General features: G+C 37.9%; 1 protein-coding gene across 2 annotated transcripts in view; it reads right to left on the bottom strand.

Annotated features, from left to right (window-relative positions):
* The window catches only part of LOC128379224 (cytoplasmic phosphatidylinositol transfer protein 1-like), a 76,178-nt gene continuing 57,459 nt past the window's right edge, over positions 1-18,719 (bottom strand). The window contains exons 2-9 of one of the 2 annotated variants that reach the window (XM_053338868.1): positions 17,136-17,284; positions 13,793-13,889; positions 10,249-10,320; positions 4,846-4,941; positions 4,011-4,166; positions 3,265-3,328; positions 1,196-1,335; positions 550-685 (exon numbers count right to left, since the gene is read on the bottom strand). In XM_053338868.1, coding sequence (XP_053194843.1) covers positions 680-685; positions 1,196-1,335; positions 3,265-3,328; positions 4,011-4,166; positions 4,846-4,941; positions 10,249-10,320; positions 13,793-13,889; positions 17,136-17,284 — 780 coding nt within the window. In that variant the 3' untranslated portion in view covers positions 550-679. Of the gene's footprint in view, positions 686-1,195; positions 1,336-3,264; positions 3,329-4,010; positions 4,167-4,845; positions 4,942-10,248; positions 10,321-13,792; positions 13,890-17,135; positions 17,285-18,719 lie in introns of both variants that reach the window. The other variant, XM_053338867.1, reaches the window with a different exon arrangement.

Genomic DNA, 18,719 nt, shown 5'->3' with positions numbered 1-18,719 from the left:
CACTGAAAATGATTTATTCATGTAACATAAGGGACTGCAACTCAACAAAAATAATTATCGATGCTCTTTGTCTTAATAAGACAAGTCAGCCACGAGTGGCTAAGCCTACAGCTGCCTGGGTGGTATCAATGACACTGATGAAAAGTTGTAGAGTTATTGTTGTGTGTCCAGGATTATGGCAGGACTATATCACTGGATATGGCTAGAGAACTTGAACGCCTGGGCACTGGTGCTTGGAGGTTAGACTAGTCTCATTGGGCTACTAAGACATCGGGGTAGGGTACATAAGTAAAGCAAAGGGTGGGGGAAGACATTCCAAGGTTCCTCTACTGTTCTCCCATCTCAGCAAGATCAGAGTTGGAGGAGGTTGGTGTGGATGACTCGAGGTGATTTGAAACAGGTAGAGGGGTCAGAGTAGAGCTCTGGGGTACCCCACTTGGGGTTGGGTCAGGTAGGGTTAGGGTTTCAGGAGCAGACTTTTTGCGGGGTCGGTCCTTGGGGACAGAGAGGGACTCAGGCGCATCAGTGCACATGGGGGTGGAGGGGGCGCTGGCAGGGCCAGTGAGGGCACAGGAGGACAGGGGCTTCTCACTGATGGAGATTGATGGTGGAAACATCCCAATCTTCTGGTTGGTGGCCTCCTGGATTGCACGCTCAAATTCTCTCACTTCATCCATTGTCATGTCTGAAATGGAGAGAGATTGGTTGAGACAAAAGAGAGGAAGATATTAAAAGTGGATAAAACTTTGTAACCTCTGCAGAAAATTTAGAAAGCACAAAGCCTGGGACTGTAGTTCACCATAACCTGCCATTAATAGAGGCACACGTTTACCATGAAAAAAAAGGTCAGTACAATGCACAGATTTATAAACCAAATATAATAATGTAATATTTTTTGTCAGGTGACATCATTTTAATGTAATAATCAAGATGGTTGTAGTGTTGTTGTCTAGATAATTTCAAACCTTTCAAGTCAGGCAGATTCAGCAAGTACTATACAACAATTTGCATCATATTCTTCACATATTTCGATAGTTCATCCGTTCATGTTTGCATAGTTTCACTCAATGTTGTACTGAATGAATGAAAGTGTAGACAGTCATATGCAACTGTGACTGCCCCAGAGGAAAGACATCAATGGTTTAAATATGAATTGGGGGCGATGAAGTAAAGAAACAATGAAAAAGACACATACGCTTGCTTTGTCATGGATCTGTATGTCATCCAGTGAAGATGGGTTTGTTGTGGAATGCTCTTGCTGCTCATGGCAAACTTTGATGTTGGTTTTCTCATGCATTTTTCTCTCGTAATTCCGCACGTCATCCAAAGTCATATCTGGAAGAGGGGTGTAGGGTTGGAACGAGTGTCGAAATGTTGGCAAGTCCTCTATAACAGCACTCCATTTGAGGCACGGGTAAAGAAGGAGGGGGTTATGTGGCAGAGGCGCATTCCGTGGGTGAGTACAGCACTTTTAATGGATAGTTAAAAGGATCCCCAACTATAAGACTTGTAGGCCTTATTAGATTAACATTGTCATCAACAATATGAATGTGATATTAAATTGGAAAAAATCCTTTAACTCGTAGGTTGCCATTGTTGTTTACATCGCAATGCATTCTGGGTAGTGATGTCAAATGGTTGCAGCAGTCTTCAGTCCCAGTTTGTTTAACCTGCAGCAAGATCATTGTCAGTGGCTACTGTCTGTTTATGGCTATCTCCGTGGATCATGGATGTATTATAATGCCGTGGATACACAACAGATTCTCTTCCGGGAAAGGGTGTGCGCACGATTACGTAACGCGGATTATGTAATAGGAAAGCTGCAAAGACTTACATCACTTCCTTTGTTTCCTTTTGACTGGAAATTACAACCAAAAGCAACAAAGTTGCCTCTCCAATTGCAACCATTTTACATCATCAACCCAGAGTTCATTGCGCACGTAGTGTAATGGCGGCCTCTGTATGTCAAAATATGTATTAAACGTCAAGCATTTTTAAATATTGAAAATATTTCATGCATTTCCAACGACATATTTTAGTAGGAGAGGGCAATTATAACGTATTAAAGCATAGAAGTCTTGGGTTCCTTTTAAAGCTTTAGAGTGCCAGCTTGCCATAACCCAGAGTGTTTACAGGAAAGAGCTAGACAAATCCGAGCCACACCAGGAAGAAGGGAGGAAAGGAAGGATGAGGTTAGGGACGTTTTCAAGATTCAAGCAAAAGCATGAACAATCCAGACCCAGTGAAAAGGTTGGATCACTGGCAAGCACAAGAAAGCAACACCTGGAAGTGTTCTCTCCCTCCCCAGGAAAAAAAATCAACAAGAGTATTTCAATAAACATCCAGGTTTGTAAGAAGTGGTATGCAGGTAGGAGAGGAAGGGAAAGGAATACGTTTCATGGCAAAGATAATGAGCTTGTTATCTGTATATCCTACAGCTATGGAAAAAAACAGTGGAGAGTGAGTGCATGTGTTGCTGCTACTTAATGTCTGCAAACAACGCCGACTCCTGTCCAACCAGGCTCTCAGTGAAACAGACAGGCAGCTTTCATATTTCACCGAGTACATTGTTCACTGATGTAAATTTCCAATTATTCTTTTGTATGATTTCAGACAATTCACACAAAGTCAGTCTTGGCTTCAATATGAAATACAGTGACAAATAGAGTCAGTGACAGTGAAACAGCTGTTTCACTTGCATTAATGGATATATATTGATTTCTCTGACATGAAACATGAAGGGGTGCGGTTAAGGAGGTATTTTTATCACACAGGTTTCTTTTGAGATAAACACTGAAAACTAGGGTACAGTGTTTGTCATTAGTGGGTTAGTGGTCACACCAAGAGGACAACCCATGCTGTAGGAGAAGAAGCAGGGTTGGCAGTGAGAGGGTTAGATACAGTGGTGCAGGTGAAGTGATTGTACATGCACACTAATAGCTCATTAACATAATCACACAACAATGATTTATGCAAGTATATCATATAAATGAGTAATGTAACACTGAGACTTACTTAGACCTGTAAATATATACATATAAAACCTGAAATGTTTTAATGGATTCAAATAAATGTCAAAACTGTCAAATTGAAGATGTTCTATAGAAATGTTTACAAGAAATGCCAAAAAAAAATGCTATTGTGTAGACAGTGCAGTCATAATAACTTGGTGAGATTGAATAGTTGATGACTGACAGATTGATTGATTGCACCAATGGCTGTAAATTAGCAGTAGTGCACAGACAGCAGGACTGTAGGACCTACCAATCCATTCATCCACCCAGGCAAATGCCTGCCTGTGTCCCAGCAGCAGCACATCCCGAACCACCTGTAAGATAACACCATGACAGTCAGAAAATAGTGACTAACATAGCAGATTCTCTTCTATATTCAAAGTTATTCATGTTTAACATCAAAATATTCAAGATTCCGACATGTGACTCATCTAGTCTTAAATTGAATAAGTTTAAATTAGAATTTTAGCACTATATACAATTAACTGTGACATGATAATATTCAACAACAATTAAAATATATGAAATAATAACCCATTTCAATTCAATATTCTATCCAAAACATTTTGAACTAGTCACAATTTGGGACTGATTGTGTATTTTGTGTTTTGTTTATTGTTATGAATACTGTCTTTTTCCTTTAAACTAGATATAAAAAGCTGTAGCCTTTGACACATTCAGAGCAGCACATACAATCAAACACTTCAGTCAGATGAAAAACACATTTTATTCATGTTTCTTCATATTTCAAAATTGAAACTTGAGGAATTTAATTACAGGATAACTCTGTTGATATTCTCAAGTTTTCTGATGATCACAAATCAAAAAAAGAAGGCCAGAAGCAAAAATAAAGTGATCGTGCTAACAAATATTGCCTAAGTGGTCAAACCTGATACAGATTACTGCTTCATTTTTGTCCAAAAATGTGTAAAATCCCATTAATGAGCCAGACTGTTGCACTGCATGATATGAACATTCCTATGGTTGAACTCTCACCTTATGTACAAACTGCTCCACACGTGTCTGCAGACCCCACACCTCAAACTTGACAGTGACCAGTTTGTATGAGCACATGATGGGATCCTGGGTGTCCCTCCACCCCTCCTGAAGCATGCCCCTTGACGTCTTCTCCGACTTGAAATATCTCAAGTCCTGCAATGGTGTAAAATGGAAACATACACACGTTTAATGTTATAATAATTAACTCAAACCTTCAGGCATCAATGTTTCTGCATCCCAGTGGAGAAAGACTTAAGGGAGAGCCTAAAATTAGATACGTGACTGAAAGCTTCTATTAAATACATTCACATTAACCCCTCCAGTCCTTGGAGAATATCTATCCAGGCTCATTAGAGCTGAGGCAATCTGTTATCAAACAGCTCTGATGACAATTATCAGCTCTCTCACTTCACAGACAGGCTTTCAGATGAAAGATGAATGCTGGGTGAGATGAGAGAGGCATTTAAAAGAGCCAATGCAGCTGCTAGACAAGTGAGATTGAGGTCTCAAGCCCCCAAAGTTTGTATTAGAGTGTGTTTGGACTTCAACAAATTTAACAGATAATGATAATAATGATATCAAGTATATTATTATTTTCCTTATAAGGCTCCTCACAGAGATAAAACATTATTAATGAATTATAGCATCTTAAAATGTATTGAAACAAAGAAAACAATCAGACAAAAATCACAACATGACAATATTCAATCATCTAAATAACATTGTTTTACTAATGCATCTCCACATTTAACAATATAGTTTCTCTCACCTCTCCACTGCTGTTAAAGAGCTGTTGCTGTTAATGAGCATACACACACCCACACAAACTCACCTCAGACTCCTTATAGTAGCGGTCAGGGATCTCGTCGTAGGCAATGTCGATGAAACACACCTCCCTCTCCTGCTCCTTCAGCTCATTGTCAAAGATCTGAAAACAGCATGGTTCAGTTTGCCAAGTCATACTGCAGTCTGTGGCTACCAATCAGATGAGTCTAAATCAAACATGCACTTAAGAAAATTGGTGTTTTTCCAAGTTACATCATCACATTTGTCCAGATGCTGCATGTGTCTAATGAGCATACTTGGCTACTTGGAAAATGGTTCACACAGTAACTAAGGTTTGACTGGATTTTATCACTCTACGTCCCCTCATCACCTAAAGCCACTAAAACATATTGTAATTGTTTACACAACCAATAGGGGGTGCTCTATGTTCATGTCTTCAATTTGTTACTATTCCAAATGACAGTGCTGATTGCATTACTGTTATATACTGACAATAATGTTAGCTGATTGTCATCCTTCACTTCATTTTTTTTCATATTGTCCAAATTTCTTCGTCTGTTGTCCTGTGAAACACTATGTAATACTGGTTTGTAAAGCTCAGTGCAAATACAGGTTATAATTATCATTTTATTATTCTTATCATTCAACAGTTGTTATGTTGTTCATTAAAGGAATGTCCCAATTCAATAAAAAATAAATAAATAAATAAATAAATGAATAAAAAGAATGAATGTATGCATTTTCACCATCATCCATCTCTCTATTTATCACTTTATCCATAGTCATAAGCAGTCATATTGAAAGCAATCTATTTATATACAGTCACACTCATAAATATACACATATCATACATACATATACAAACATCATACACACAAATCTACAGAGACCTTCACTCCCTTCCATACTGCTGCAAGGAAAAATCTGTGTGTGCATTTAGAATGAAGATGAAGGCCACAGGCTTTATCTTTAATTTAACTGAAGGCAGGCTGCTGGATAATTTAAATTTGTACTTTTTTTTCTTTGAAAAACAAACAAACAAAAAAAAAACAGAGAAATATATTTAATGTTCAGGAATCAGCCCTGACCAGAAGTTTGAGTTACACATGACTCTCTATGCCAAGTTTAAGATGTTGCCAAACACTTTGTCACATATTGTGGGTTAGATAAAGCAGTGTGGCGTGATCAGTACTAACCATTACTACTATTACTAATATTGTTCTCCTACTGCAGTACCCTCCACCATTCCGACCTTATTTTATCATGAAACATTTGGTATTGTTGACTTAGGTCGCATTTATTGCTCATATTTGTGTATGTATGGGAAGCAGAATTTGCTTAATTATTCTATGAGGGCCCCATCAAAGGTCGAAGCCTATTCTGCCAAATATAACTGTCAAACCATTTAGCTATAAATAGCCATGTCAAAGTGTCTGCAACTGAAATGAGGTTCAAATTGTGAACATCTTTACATCTTATGTTCTCCCTTATGGGTTGGAGAGTTGAAGGCTATATCATCAGCAAGTCCACTTTTCCTTTAAATGAGCGGTTGCTTGCACCAGTCTTCTCAAAATTCATTATTTCCTGGGTTGTACATTAATTTCTCAGCAGACTTCAGTGGCTGACAGTTGAAATTAGTTTAAGTAATAATGTGACTCTACAGGGTGTCATTCTCTTCTCAGTTGTAGCCTCACTTTCTCATTGGGAGTTGAGCATTGTACATATACATCTTGGCTAACACAGCTTTTTAATATATAGCTCTTCATTGACATTTTCTTAATTCTATATTATTTTCAGAGGTTTGCCAACAACTGAAGGAACTTTTTCTCTCCACAGCTTTATTACTTTCAATAAATCTTTACGTTCTCCCTCTCCCTCTCCCTCTTTCCTCTCTCTCATTCTCCCTCTCCTTTTCTCATCCTCCTCTGAGGGTGCATTCTGTCATTTGCAGTGTGGATGAGCGCTGCTGGCACAATAAGGGTGATATGTCAGCATGCATGAGTGTAGCCAAGCGACTGGAGTGGAGACTGGGACTGAAGAAAGAGCGAGAGAGCAGAAGTGAATGAGAGGAGAAACAGAGGAGGTAAACATTGAAAAAGAGATAATGGGGTGGAGGAGAAGGCATGAGCAGGATAGTGTGTAAGATGAGATGTATGGAGTCACAGCAGGGGAAGAAAATGTGGAAATGCATACAGAGACTAGCAGGGAGGAGGAAGGAGGAAGAATGATGGGGAAGAAAGGCAGTAAAATCCAGACAATGATTTGTGTAATCACAGATGAGAAGGAAAAGGGGAGTGGACATTTTTTTATATATTATAAATGGAAGAATCCTTAATAATATTTTTTTTCTGACCTTTGTGTAAAATTTTGTGTTCATTTGATCCACAAGAACATTTCACGTGTTAGGCCAGTTCTTAGGAGAGTTATAATAAAGTGCCAGTTTCGGATTACACTCTGCAGATGTTATAGTTACAGCCTGTCTAAAATCATAGCCACTGCAACAGCTGGCTATAGCACAGTGTAAGGAACAAGTTAAATTAGCTCCTGTTTGTTATCATATCTAATTAGCTGTAATTTACAGACCTGCAGCTTAAGCAGCCACAGTTGAGGATGTTGCTCTATGTATCGGTGGAATGAAAGAATAGTTCATAAGTGTTTTTAAATGCTCAAAAGTGTTGCAATACATCTTTTTCATATTATGTGTGATGTGAAAAAAAGAAAAGTGAAAAAGTCAGTTATGTTGTAAGGTTGAAAATGAAGAATATGGCCAAGAAAAAGAAAGAAAGAATCACATATGTTCTGTGTCGAGTCCTTTGAGAGATTACACAGTGCAACATGTGCTTCAGGACACGTTAAAGCTTAATGTGTGAGTATGAGAGTGTGTGTGTGTGTGTGACATTGGATAGTACTGTGGAATACTGCATGTCATGTACTGTTACTGCACCCTGCAGTGAAATGGTGCACAATGTCCACTCACACACCCACTCCATTCCCTGACTACACATGCACGTCCTTCCTCCCTCACTTCCACCATTCCATTACCTTTCTTCTCTCAGTCCTTTCCTCTCGCTACGTTTTTCTTCCTTTCTTATTTTGTGTCTTAGCAGATCTTTTTTCTTTTAGGCCTATAAACCCACACACACTGTAAAGACACCCGGAGTGGACAGTTGTATATTGCTCCATTAGAATGCACATGGGGAAAGCATGTTATGTAGCATATATGTTATGTAAAATCTTCAAAACAAAGCTGCACTCACAGCTGCATTCATAAAATTTCACAACATCCATTAGAGCAAGGACATGTTACATACTTGTGAATTGGTTATACAATCCCATAAAACATACAAAGCCTCAGATGTGCTTGCCCTGAGGATGTGATACAAAGAAGTGCTGCTGTATCATTGACTGTGTGTGTGTGTGTGTGTGTGTGTGTGTGTGTAGACAATGAAATCTATGTGTTGCTAGTTGTTTCGCTTATGTCCACAGGGCTCTCAAAGTGTCTGGCATCTAAATAAAATCACACACGCGTAGAGGAACACACAAACAAAATGATGAAGAATGAAGCTGTGATTTATCTTAGTTTTACCCATGAAGCATATTTGCTCTAGCTGATTACTGTCCTTTATATTTCATTAAAAAGTCTTTGATATGTCGCCTTGTCTTGTCCAACCAAACAAGCATCAATCTAAAACATCACTGCGTGTTTAATGCACGCTGACAGTCTGTCCATTTTCGTCTCGCTCTCCTCTTTATGAGTACATGTATAAACTATTCTAAGACACGGCAACAACACTTGAGCCAAAACAAGCCATTCCTCTGATATACAAATGTCAAATCACTGACAGTGTGAAGCAAAATATGAAGACACTGTAAAATAATGCTGCTGGGTGGGTCCACCATGATATATTTCAAGCAATTTGTCTGTTGCACACCACCCTGCCATTCGTCTTCCTCAATGTCCAGGCAGTGGCACCCTTTCATTTGATGACTAATGCCCCTATAAACTGGAGAGTGGAGTAAAATATATAGAGAAAGAAAGAGAGTAGGCCAACTGCCTAAATGAAATTAGCTGTCCAACAAGTGGAGCGGGTTTTGGCAGACTCTCAAAGCTCATGTATGGTTGGCTTTATGATTTGACTGGATTGCACGGAAGCGTCTATGAGTTGCCAAATCTTCTCGCATGATTTTACTCATGTAGCCTCTGTTGAGGTCTTGTTTCCTACCGTATGTCTGCTATGTCATATTTTGTGTTTTAAATTGGCCTATTTTGCTGTACAGATTTCTGTATCCATGATTTTTGGTAATTACAGCCAGACTAATAAATTGGTTGGGCTGATATTTTCTTGTCACAGGTATAGCCGTATCAGCGTATATGTTGGCTGATGGTAAACAATACATTCTTGGCAATGAAATGTTTGAGATAGTTTAGACACAACTATTACATAGTTTGTTCAAAAGGGAGCACTGACTGATGACCTTTCATCACATTTCCTTGAAGGGGACAATGTTTATGATTGTCAGAAAGAATATCACAGAAATGGTCAAAGTTTCAAAATTTGAAGTGAAAGTATGTAAAAGGTTCCCAGCAAGGCTTTAGTCTGCTCTTGAACACTTTGTTTGCAATATTACCTCTACTTCCTGCTTGTGATGATGTCAGATCATAGTCAGACTGGCCATCAGGAGCACCAGTAGAAATACCGATGGGCCAATTGCACTATGGCCCACCTTAAGCAGCCCATTATACAACAGGTAGGTTATCTGGGTATGTCCAGGGCCATTGTTTTGTCCCTGTCCGTCCCTGTGTCACGTTGTTTGTGTATGTCCACAAATGGCTGTCTGATCTGTAGCCTTTGTTACTAAGTCCACTTGTATATTTCAGATTTGATTTAGGCTCAAACATAAAAAAAGAAGCGAAATCCTACTTCTACTGTGTGTTTACATAGCCTCCCACGCTACCATAAATCAGCCAAGACACAACTTTCGGAAACTAACAAATCAGAACAGATTGGGTTCATCAGGAGGAGGGCCTTAAACACACAGGATTTAAACAGCCTGTTTCAGACAGAGGTTGAACTAAGGGGCTGTGTAAAGGATGCAAAATGTTCCAGTAGAGCTCCAGAATATAAATACAGACCTAGAAATATACGCAATATGTCCCCTTTAAACAACAAATTTAAGGCATGCTTAAATGTTTGTTACTTCTTCATGTAAAAAAAAAAAAGTAAATGAAATGTATCACTATCAAATTTCAATAAAAACTCTCAAATGTTAACAGCCTCAAACATCTTGTGTTAGTCGTGCTTTCACAAGAATGACCACTGAACCCAACTGCATGAAATGTCACTTATTATGTACTCCTTATCAGAGTATATAGTGCCACTGAGAAAGACACTCATTGACATAAAAACAGCAATAATGACCATTTAAATCCCGTTTGAAGTGTACTTACATTATCATTGCATCCTTTGTTGTCCTCGTATTTTGTCTCTATGTGGATGGAGAACTTGGGCAGGAATGAGCACTGTGAATAAAAAAGAAAAATATGCACAATTTGAAAAATACATACAGACACAACTAATCTACATACCATTGTATGTAATACTTGTCTTTGTCGTCTTCAGTTTCTTTAATTAATTAATAATTTAATTAATGCAGAAGTGGTTGACAGTCATGCAGAAAGTAAACACTCCTTTACCTCCTCTTGTGAGAAGTGGTTACTTGGTGTGGATATATGTTGGAACTATATTTTAGCTGTGTAAAAGTGGCCTTTCATGCTTTTTTGAGACTACTTTCAAAGCTTCCGAACATTCTGTCTCTCTCTTTCTACCATCTCTGTCACTGTATGGTGCATAACAAAAATCCAGGCTGTGACAGTACAGTATTTCAATTTCCATCTCCTTGACAAAGGTGACAAAAGCCGAGGCAGCTCTTCAGGATTCGGAGTCTTTTGCTTAAAAACTAATCTAAGCCTGAGTGCATTTACACTGACTCATAGATGAACACAAGATGCTCCCACACATAAACAAAGACAATATCAAGCATTCTGTCACTGTCACAACATTGTCCTCTTTACCTCCCCAATCCCCGTAATCTAAAGCTGCGTGACTCATACTTTTGACATTTCTCACTCTGCATAACAGACGCGCCACAGCTAAGCCTAATTGCATGTGTGTCTTGTGTCTTAAAACTGTGTCAACTTGTTCTGCTACAGCTTCATGTGTTTTCAAGGGATAATCACAGGTCACACTGGCAGTTCTGCTTATTAGCGCAGACATGCCCACTGGTGTGTGTATATATGCATACATACATACATACATAATACATGTAAGGATAGACTGAGTTGTGTTTGATCATTGAAAACATAAAGATATGGGCTTTTCAACTAACAAACCTAAACCCTTTGTGAAAAAAAGTTCTGTAACAGCAAAATACTGGAGCTACCCTTCAAACAGCAGCAGTCTGCATAAATTCACATCTGAAAACAGACTTCAATAGCTTCTAAAAAGGGTGAGCCACAAATGCTTCAATATATACATGCTTGCATTTATAGAGCAAATATATTTGTATAATTTGACATGCTATCAGTTAGATGACATAAGCACACATAAACACATTTTTGCTGTGAAGGTTTTCCTCTTAAATACTGTAGCCAAGTCACACTAGTTTTGGTTCTTAAAGCTGCACTGTCTACAGAGTGTTTTAGCATCCTTCAACTCACTGCTTTGATTTTCCAAGTCAATTCTCGCTGCCTTTATCAATCTGGTTTCAGTCACACCGAGCTTCAATCTTCTCCAAACCCACTGTACACTAAGTGCCCAGCACCAAAAAGGCAGGCAGACAAGCTGGCAGAACATTAAACAGCTAAAGAGCAAGGTATTTTTCCTCAGGGGTTGCTCAGTGTCTTTTGGATGGATAAATAAGGACACTGTTAAGAACACTGTTTGCTTACACATTCACCAATAACAACTTTATAAGTTGATGATATGTGAATGTTGTGTTCACAGCCTGTTCCATTGCACCCATGTGGCCAAGAAAGAAAAAAAAATCTATTATTGATGCAAATGTTATGTGCTACACAATGCCCTTTAAACATTCCTCCAATGCAATGAAAAAAAATAAGTTCATAGCTAATTCTTACTATAAATTCCACAGTAAATGCTGCTGCCTCCATTTAGTTTAACTTTTGAATGTTATTTAGGATTGTGACTGTACAGCCTGTGTTATGTGTGCATTCATGGTTAAAGTGGATATTCTTCTTAGAGCCATCTTTGATGAACAGATGTCTTAATTTTCCTTGAATTTTTTGCACCCACATGCCAGACATACTGAAATCATAAAGACACTTGAAAGTTCAATGTATATTTCTGAGATTTATTTTAACATCTTCAATTAGCTCCAAAGATATACACAAGCTGTCAAGACAAGTCAGTTTTATTTGTATAGTGCTGCTAAATCTCAGGGCAGTTTTCACATAGAAAAGGTGTGATTGCTTGTGATAAAAGTGTGTTTTGCACTCATTCTTGAAAACAACCCAAATGCAAAAAAAGCAAATGCAATACGAATAGAAACTTACCGTGTATTCTACAGACAGTGGGGGTTGGGGTTACACAGACATCAGGTCAGACATCAGCAGAAGAGGAACAGAACAGAAACACAGCAAGTTATACATCCTCCTCAAACTTTCAAAGGCTACAAGATATTAAAAAAATGTAACTTACAGAAACTGCTTGCATAAAGTAAAACTGTAAAAATATAGTAACTGATCCCTCACATCATCCCCTCCTCAGTGACTTTCTACTGTACTTTCTCTAATTTGTTCTCATCAAAAAGAAATTCCCTTTTATCTATGTTCCTTAGCTTGCAACACTCCTCCCTCAGATCAGGATCATTAAAGCATCACAGGAATATATTCCAGGCACTGCAGCTCTGATCGGTGCACTGCTAGTGGCTTGTAACGTTTCTGATTTACAAATTGAAGCTTATTCCACTGCTGCGCTGAATGCACGCAATCAGTGTTAAAAGAGACTGTTTGCTTCATGCCAAACTGTAAACATAAATAAACAAAATGTCAGCTTGAGTACATTTCCATGTCAGCAACATGTTTATGTTACCATCATATCTGCCATTACGATGAACCGAAAGCTGCAATGGTGTGACTGACACTGTAACTGGCTCGTCCTCATCACACATATGTATCAAGTCATCTTTAAGTGTTACATGTCAGCATTTTAATTGTAAAGCCTATTTTTATAGGTCCCACAAATGTGACTCTAGAGGGTTTTCTTTATGACCTTTTAACTCACCGTTCGTCTGAAGGTGATCTTTTATTGATCCCTGTTGAGAAAACCTCCCTCCTCTTTTGCCCGACCTTTCACATTTCATTTACATTTTGCTTAAGATGCAATAAAAACACTTTTTTTCCATTGGCACTGCATCTAGCTCAGGATGTATTCATAGCTAAGCCATGCTGTGGTAAAACCTCAATGCTGTATGTCCTTCAGAAATGACAATACTAAGCATCAAAGCTTCTTAAATTATACAACACATATCTGAATTTGCATAGGGACTCTGCTGGATGCATGTTTTTAAAAAAAAAATGCTTTTAAAAATGTATTGGGAATTAGCTATATCTGACTGACCACATGCTAGTAGTAGCTCTTCTCTATGCATCTTGAAAACCTGAATCTTTTCCCTCAATTCTATTTCCCTAAAAAAAAAAAAAAAAAAAAAAAAGTGTTTATACCAAGTTGTGAGTGCTGAATAAACTGTGCCACTGAAAAAATTGTAAAGAAGCTGAGCTTTTAAAAAGTGTTGTGCTATGCCATACCAGCTTGACCTATTGAAAGCTCCATTTCTGTTTGTGTGGCCATAACTAACTGGAAATGGTGTGTGTGATGAGTGAGCATGTGTAAGATCAGACACTCAAAGTTGCTTCAAACACATAAAATGGACTTCCTAGCTAAAATGTTTACTGTGTTCCCATGTGTACGAACATTCTCACCTGTTATGGTGTAAGGGTAATAGTTCCATGCCTTCTCAGTCACGTAGAAGATTTTAGGAACCACTGCTCGAGCCCAGCTGGGTAATTTACTGTAGAGAGAAATTGAAACAGAAACAGATGAGGAGGTGCTGTGAGCATGTAGCAGCAAAGTAGGGATGGGGGTGAAATTGCTTCCGTTATCACAGTAATCATCAAAAACGTGTTCTAGTTGTCAAAGGAAAATCTGCTCACAGTTTAGATCTGAAAAGAGCGCTTCCTAAATGGCTGGGAACACACATTTTTCTGCATGTGGCCCCATGGTATCTAAAGACTTATCAAGACTTCACGGAACATACCTGGAACTAAAGAGTGAAAACCAACAAAACATTTTATAACCCTGAGTTGTGTCAGTTTTAGTATTTGATGTAATTTTAAAGAACAATGCTCTCTTTTTAGGATGCTTTAGGATGATTTACTGGCAACTGAGCAGCTCTACTGGACCAGTTGATGGTTAAAAAGACAGGTTCACATTTTTACAAGTCTGTCATAAACAGTAGTCAGATGCACACATGTACTATAATTATTTTTCCTACCCATAGTAACTATTAAAGGATCCTTTCTTTCAGTGCCAGTGATATTCACAGTGCTGGTTTTGTGCAACCTGTTATTTGACTGTGTCAAAAATATAATCTCTGAAAGTTTGTATTAAGATATTTCAATACTTAAAATCCCTAAATGTAGATGATTTTTGAAGCATATCACATATTGTTCTTCATTTGGCTGCTTTTCTTTATCTTAATTAAAAAGGAATATGGTTGGGTCGTACCTCTGTGGTACAAAAACTCAAGGCTGTTACTGCTCCCCAACAAAAATATATAAAGTTTTAATTAATGAGCCTTGGTGGGGTTGAGTAAGCCAATATATTTACCTTTGGACACAGCCAGTCTAAATGTTTCCCCTTGTTTTCAATCTTTGTACCAAGCTAAACCAAACAGCTGCAGGCAGTAGCTTTGTATTTAGCATACAGATCTTCTCATCCAAGAAAGTGTCAATTACATTAGTTGCAGCCCTAGAATTGGAGCTTATGGCCCTTTTTGTCATCTTCAACCTCTCTGTATTATCTAGTAAGTGCTAACTGTTCATAGAGATACACTATACTGCCAATATGTGCACTCAGGGGACTCTGTGTTTACATGAGCATTCTCTAATCCTGAACTCTAAAGTCTCTGGTAGTACTATAACTGACGCTGCAATGAGAACTTATAAGACCTTAAATACCGAAGTGCACAGGATTTTATAAAACCTGCCTTCATCTCCACTTTCTTTGATTGACATAGAAAAATGGCGCCCACTGCTTCGTGACGGCTGCGAATAAAAACAGCCTCCGACGGTCACATTATGTGTATTGGCAGGCTCTCTCTCTGGCTCTCTCTCTCCCAACAAAAGAGAGTGACACTCCTCCTACACCTCCATCTGTTGATTTCTCACATTCCCTCCTTGTCCTTTTAAAAATCTTTGCCAGTATCTGGTGTGACGGAGCCCCCATTGCCAAGCATGGTTGGTGGGTGGCTGCCCAGTTTTTTGCGCAAAAGCTGTTATTTGTATTTAACAAAAATAATTTTAATGTAAAAAAGGAAACAAAGCAAACTAGTTTAGTTAAACTCATCCAAGGGAAGGTATTCAATCATAAAATCAACCATGCCTTCTCCACTTTTAATGAAGGTTATTGACTGAACAAGCTTGGAATCGATGTTCAGGTTGGATGGGATCAGGCCAGACAGTGAAGTACAGATTGGAAGGACTAATGGGGAGATTGAAGCGTGACAGGATGAGTCCAGATTGACTTCCCTGCTGGTGAATCTAAGCTAAATGTTTAAACGTTACAGACCCTGATAGATAGTGGGTTGAATGGGGCAGCACAGCAGTTAGATTATATAAAAGAGTTAATCAGTTCATATAACATTACTTCATTTTACATTACATAATGTAATCACACAAATATAAATTGTTTAATTGACTAAATTTCACCATCCATAATTGAGTACTTTTGATTTTTAACACAGATGGATACAAGTACTCTTGTTGTGTGTTTGCATCAGTATGGATGTTATACATTTTTTTGCACTCTGTCATACAGTTGGGGAAGCAGACCATAGTCTATATTAAAGTTTAATAGAGACCATTCATCTAACATGTTTTATATTGAACTCTACTTTTGAATTGGTGTACAGAGACAACAGTCTAAGCCTTCTCCATTATACAACGACATTTCTTTACTTTTCACCCAATGACTTCTTTAATGTTTAAACAAAGCCTCTAGCAAGTGTAAAACATTTTCTGTGAAATTGAGGAATTGTTAATAAAATATTCTATTCATATTATTACTTTTTGAATTCAATAAAGAACAAATTGACAGAAAATACCTCTTTGCTCCTCTGGCTTCTTTCTTCCTCTGCAGAGCAGAGCTATGCTGACTCAACATAATTAGTCCCCTAGCATAGTGAATGCTGACAAAGGTATTTGTGCTCAAACAACTGGCCTCCAGCATCTCTGCAGCCCCTCTCTTTTTTCTTACTTTCTTGGGCCTATTTTTTTCTCATTCTGTCATTTCCATTTTCTTCTCTCTGTTCTTTACACATAGTCCATCCTATTCCCTGTCTTCTCTTTTGATTCCTGTCGGTCTTGTTTTTGTTCATTTTCAATGCTGTGTGTGTAGGGGTCACACATTCGTTTACATGCATACACAAACACACCCACACACATACACATACAGTATCAGTTCCAGACAGAGGCTCAAAGGATGCAGTTAGATGGATCAGTACGGTCGGTACAGTTGTGAAGGAAACCTGCTAACAACAAGCACAAGTATTGATGTGTGTGCAAACCTTTACGTCCTTATCAAATGGAATGTAATCTTAGCCAGCTGACATGCAGATGCCCTCTATACTTTGTACTTTACTACTATGTGCTTTGAGAGAGGTCATCACTGAGTTCAGAAATAAGAAAACTAGTCCCCAGTGGGATAATAATAATGTTTTTTTTGTCATTAACTTTGAAACTTTTAAAAGTAGCAATATGAACAGATTTATAATAATGTCTTTTCTTTATCATGAATTTAAATGTTGACATTGTTTAAGTTTCTGTAGGTGGTGCTCCTCTCTAAACTTTTAGCCACGGTGACAAAACAGTTCTTCTGTTTTCTACCAAAAAACACAGCATGTTCATGTGGGTCAGAGGAGACATAATATTTAGAAACTTTCATCAAGTGGCCACTGCCAGTAGAGTGTAAGAGGAAACACGACACCAGGAATTAAACACACATGGACAATAAAGTAGCAGAGACGTGTACCACTGACCTGTTGAGGTAGACTCGTTTCTCTGTGAACTGCCCTTGGCCATGTGTTGGGTCTTCGTAGGGTTCATTCTGGACGACTTCCACCCCTTCCCCTCGATCACTTTGCTCATGGCTGTGTTTACTGATCATATACAGCTGCCCAATCTGGTACTGGAGAACAAAACACAGAGACAGGATGAGTTGAGATTGCTATTGTTTGGCAACAGGAAGCCTTTAAACATTAGTTCATAGTGTAACAGGCAGAGGACATGTTGCAGTTAAAGACATACATTGCATTGACAGCCCAGAAGCTCATAGGTTGAAACAAGTGTCAGGATGAGAAAAGAATGAAAGAAATTCACCAAAATGTCCATTTAATAGCTTTTCTGGTGCTTTCCATTATATCACATGGTGTTCATTAGCAAATAAAAGTTTGCCCAGTTTGTCTTGGAATCGTAGAAGTTCAAATTTCCATTTTCTTTTTCTTTGAGCACAGAAATGATTGTCTAAATGACCACTATCTGTTCTGGCAAAGCTGCAGAACAGTTACTAAATGGATTTTATAGTGAGATTGTTTTCTCATCTGTTGTTTCAAAGGTCACAAATATACCTCATACCTCAAGTTTTAAATGTTCACAGCCTCTAGTTTTGAGTCACCACAGTCTGCATCAAATCTCTAAATATATTGTGCAAGTATTGTAATCATCTGAATATAGTGAGTTATGAAACAGAAAATGGTCTGCTTTTATATATTTCATTTACTTACATTCAAGTTACTTGTATGTATAAACACGCTTTGGTGAACAAAGCTGATTTTGAAAACTAAAAAATAAAATTCATGTAAAAACATTTACAATAAAATGAAAAATAAAAATAAACTAAAAAATAAACTTGTGTACTTTCTTTTTGTTTCATCTATAAAAGCAGAATGTGTATACTGTAAATATAAGTATATTTGCTGCTCAAAACTAATAAGTACAGTTCAACTGTGCATCTTTATTTCTGCCTATGGGAAACTTCACTCCATGGCAACCAAGAATTGCCTGTCTACTTTGTCTTGAGTCAAGTCATTCTTTATTTGTTGCCTTATTTTCTAGATTAAGTTGTGAAAAAGGTCAGAAAACAAACTAAAGTCATGTCAGCTTCCCCTACAATAATGCTTCTTCAATAAAAAGGGCAAAGTCACAGTTTGCTTCCTCTATTTTAATTAACGTGACACTATTACATTTGTTCACATCAGACTCTTCAGTTAATTTAATATGCTTGCTGTGTAATAAGAAACTTTTGGCAAGTTTTATTTGCCCTGGAACATGTTCACTTTGTTCAAGCAATAAACTGACTTCACTGAATGACTTACTGAATGAAATGTTTGTTACAGCGGCTAACATTTGAAGAAAAAAGGAAAAGAGTGAGTGATAAATAAAAACTAAAGAGATAGAGTACAGTATTTACATATAAACACTATACACACCACATACACAGATATGAACAGCAATGGTAACACCCACATGGCGTGTATCTTTGTAATCAATATTGCACTGGAAATTTGATAAATGCATAAAGAAGAGAACGAAGCGATATACAGCATTATTACACAAGGTTAAAA

The sequence above is a fragment of the Scomber japonicus genome, chromosome 2 (genome assembly GCF_027409825.1).
Source record: "Scomber japonicus isolate fScoJap1 chromosome 2, fScoJap1.pri, whole genome shotgun sequence".
Classification (NCBI taxonomy): domain Eukaryota; kingdom Metazoa; phylum Chordata; class Actinopteri; order Scombriformes; family Scombridae; genus Scomber; species Scomber japonicus.
Note: the sequence above shows the minus strand (reverse complement) of the source record. Positions and strands in the feature narration are given on the sequence as shown.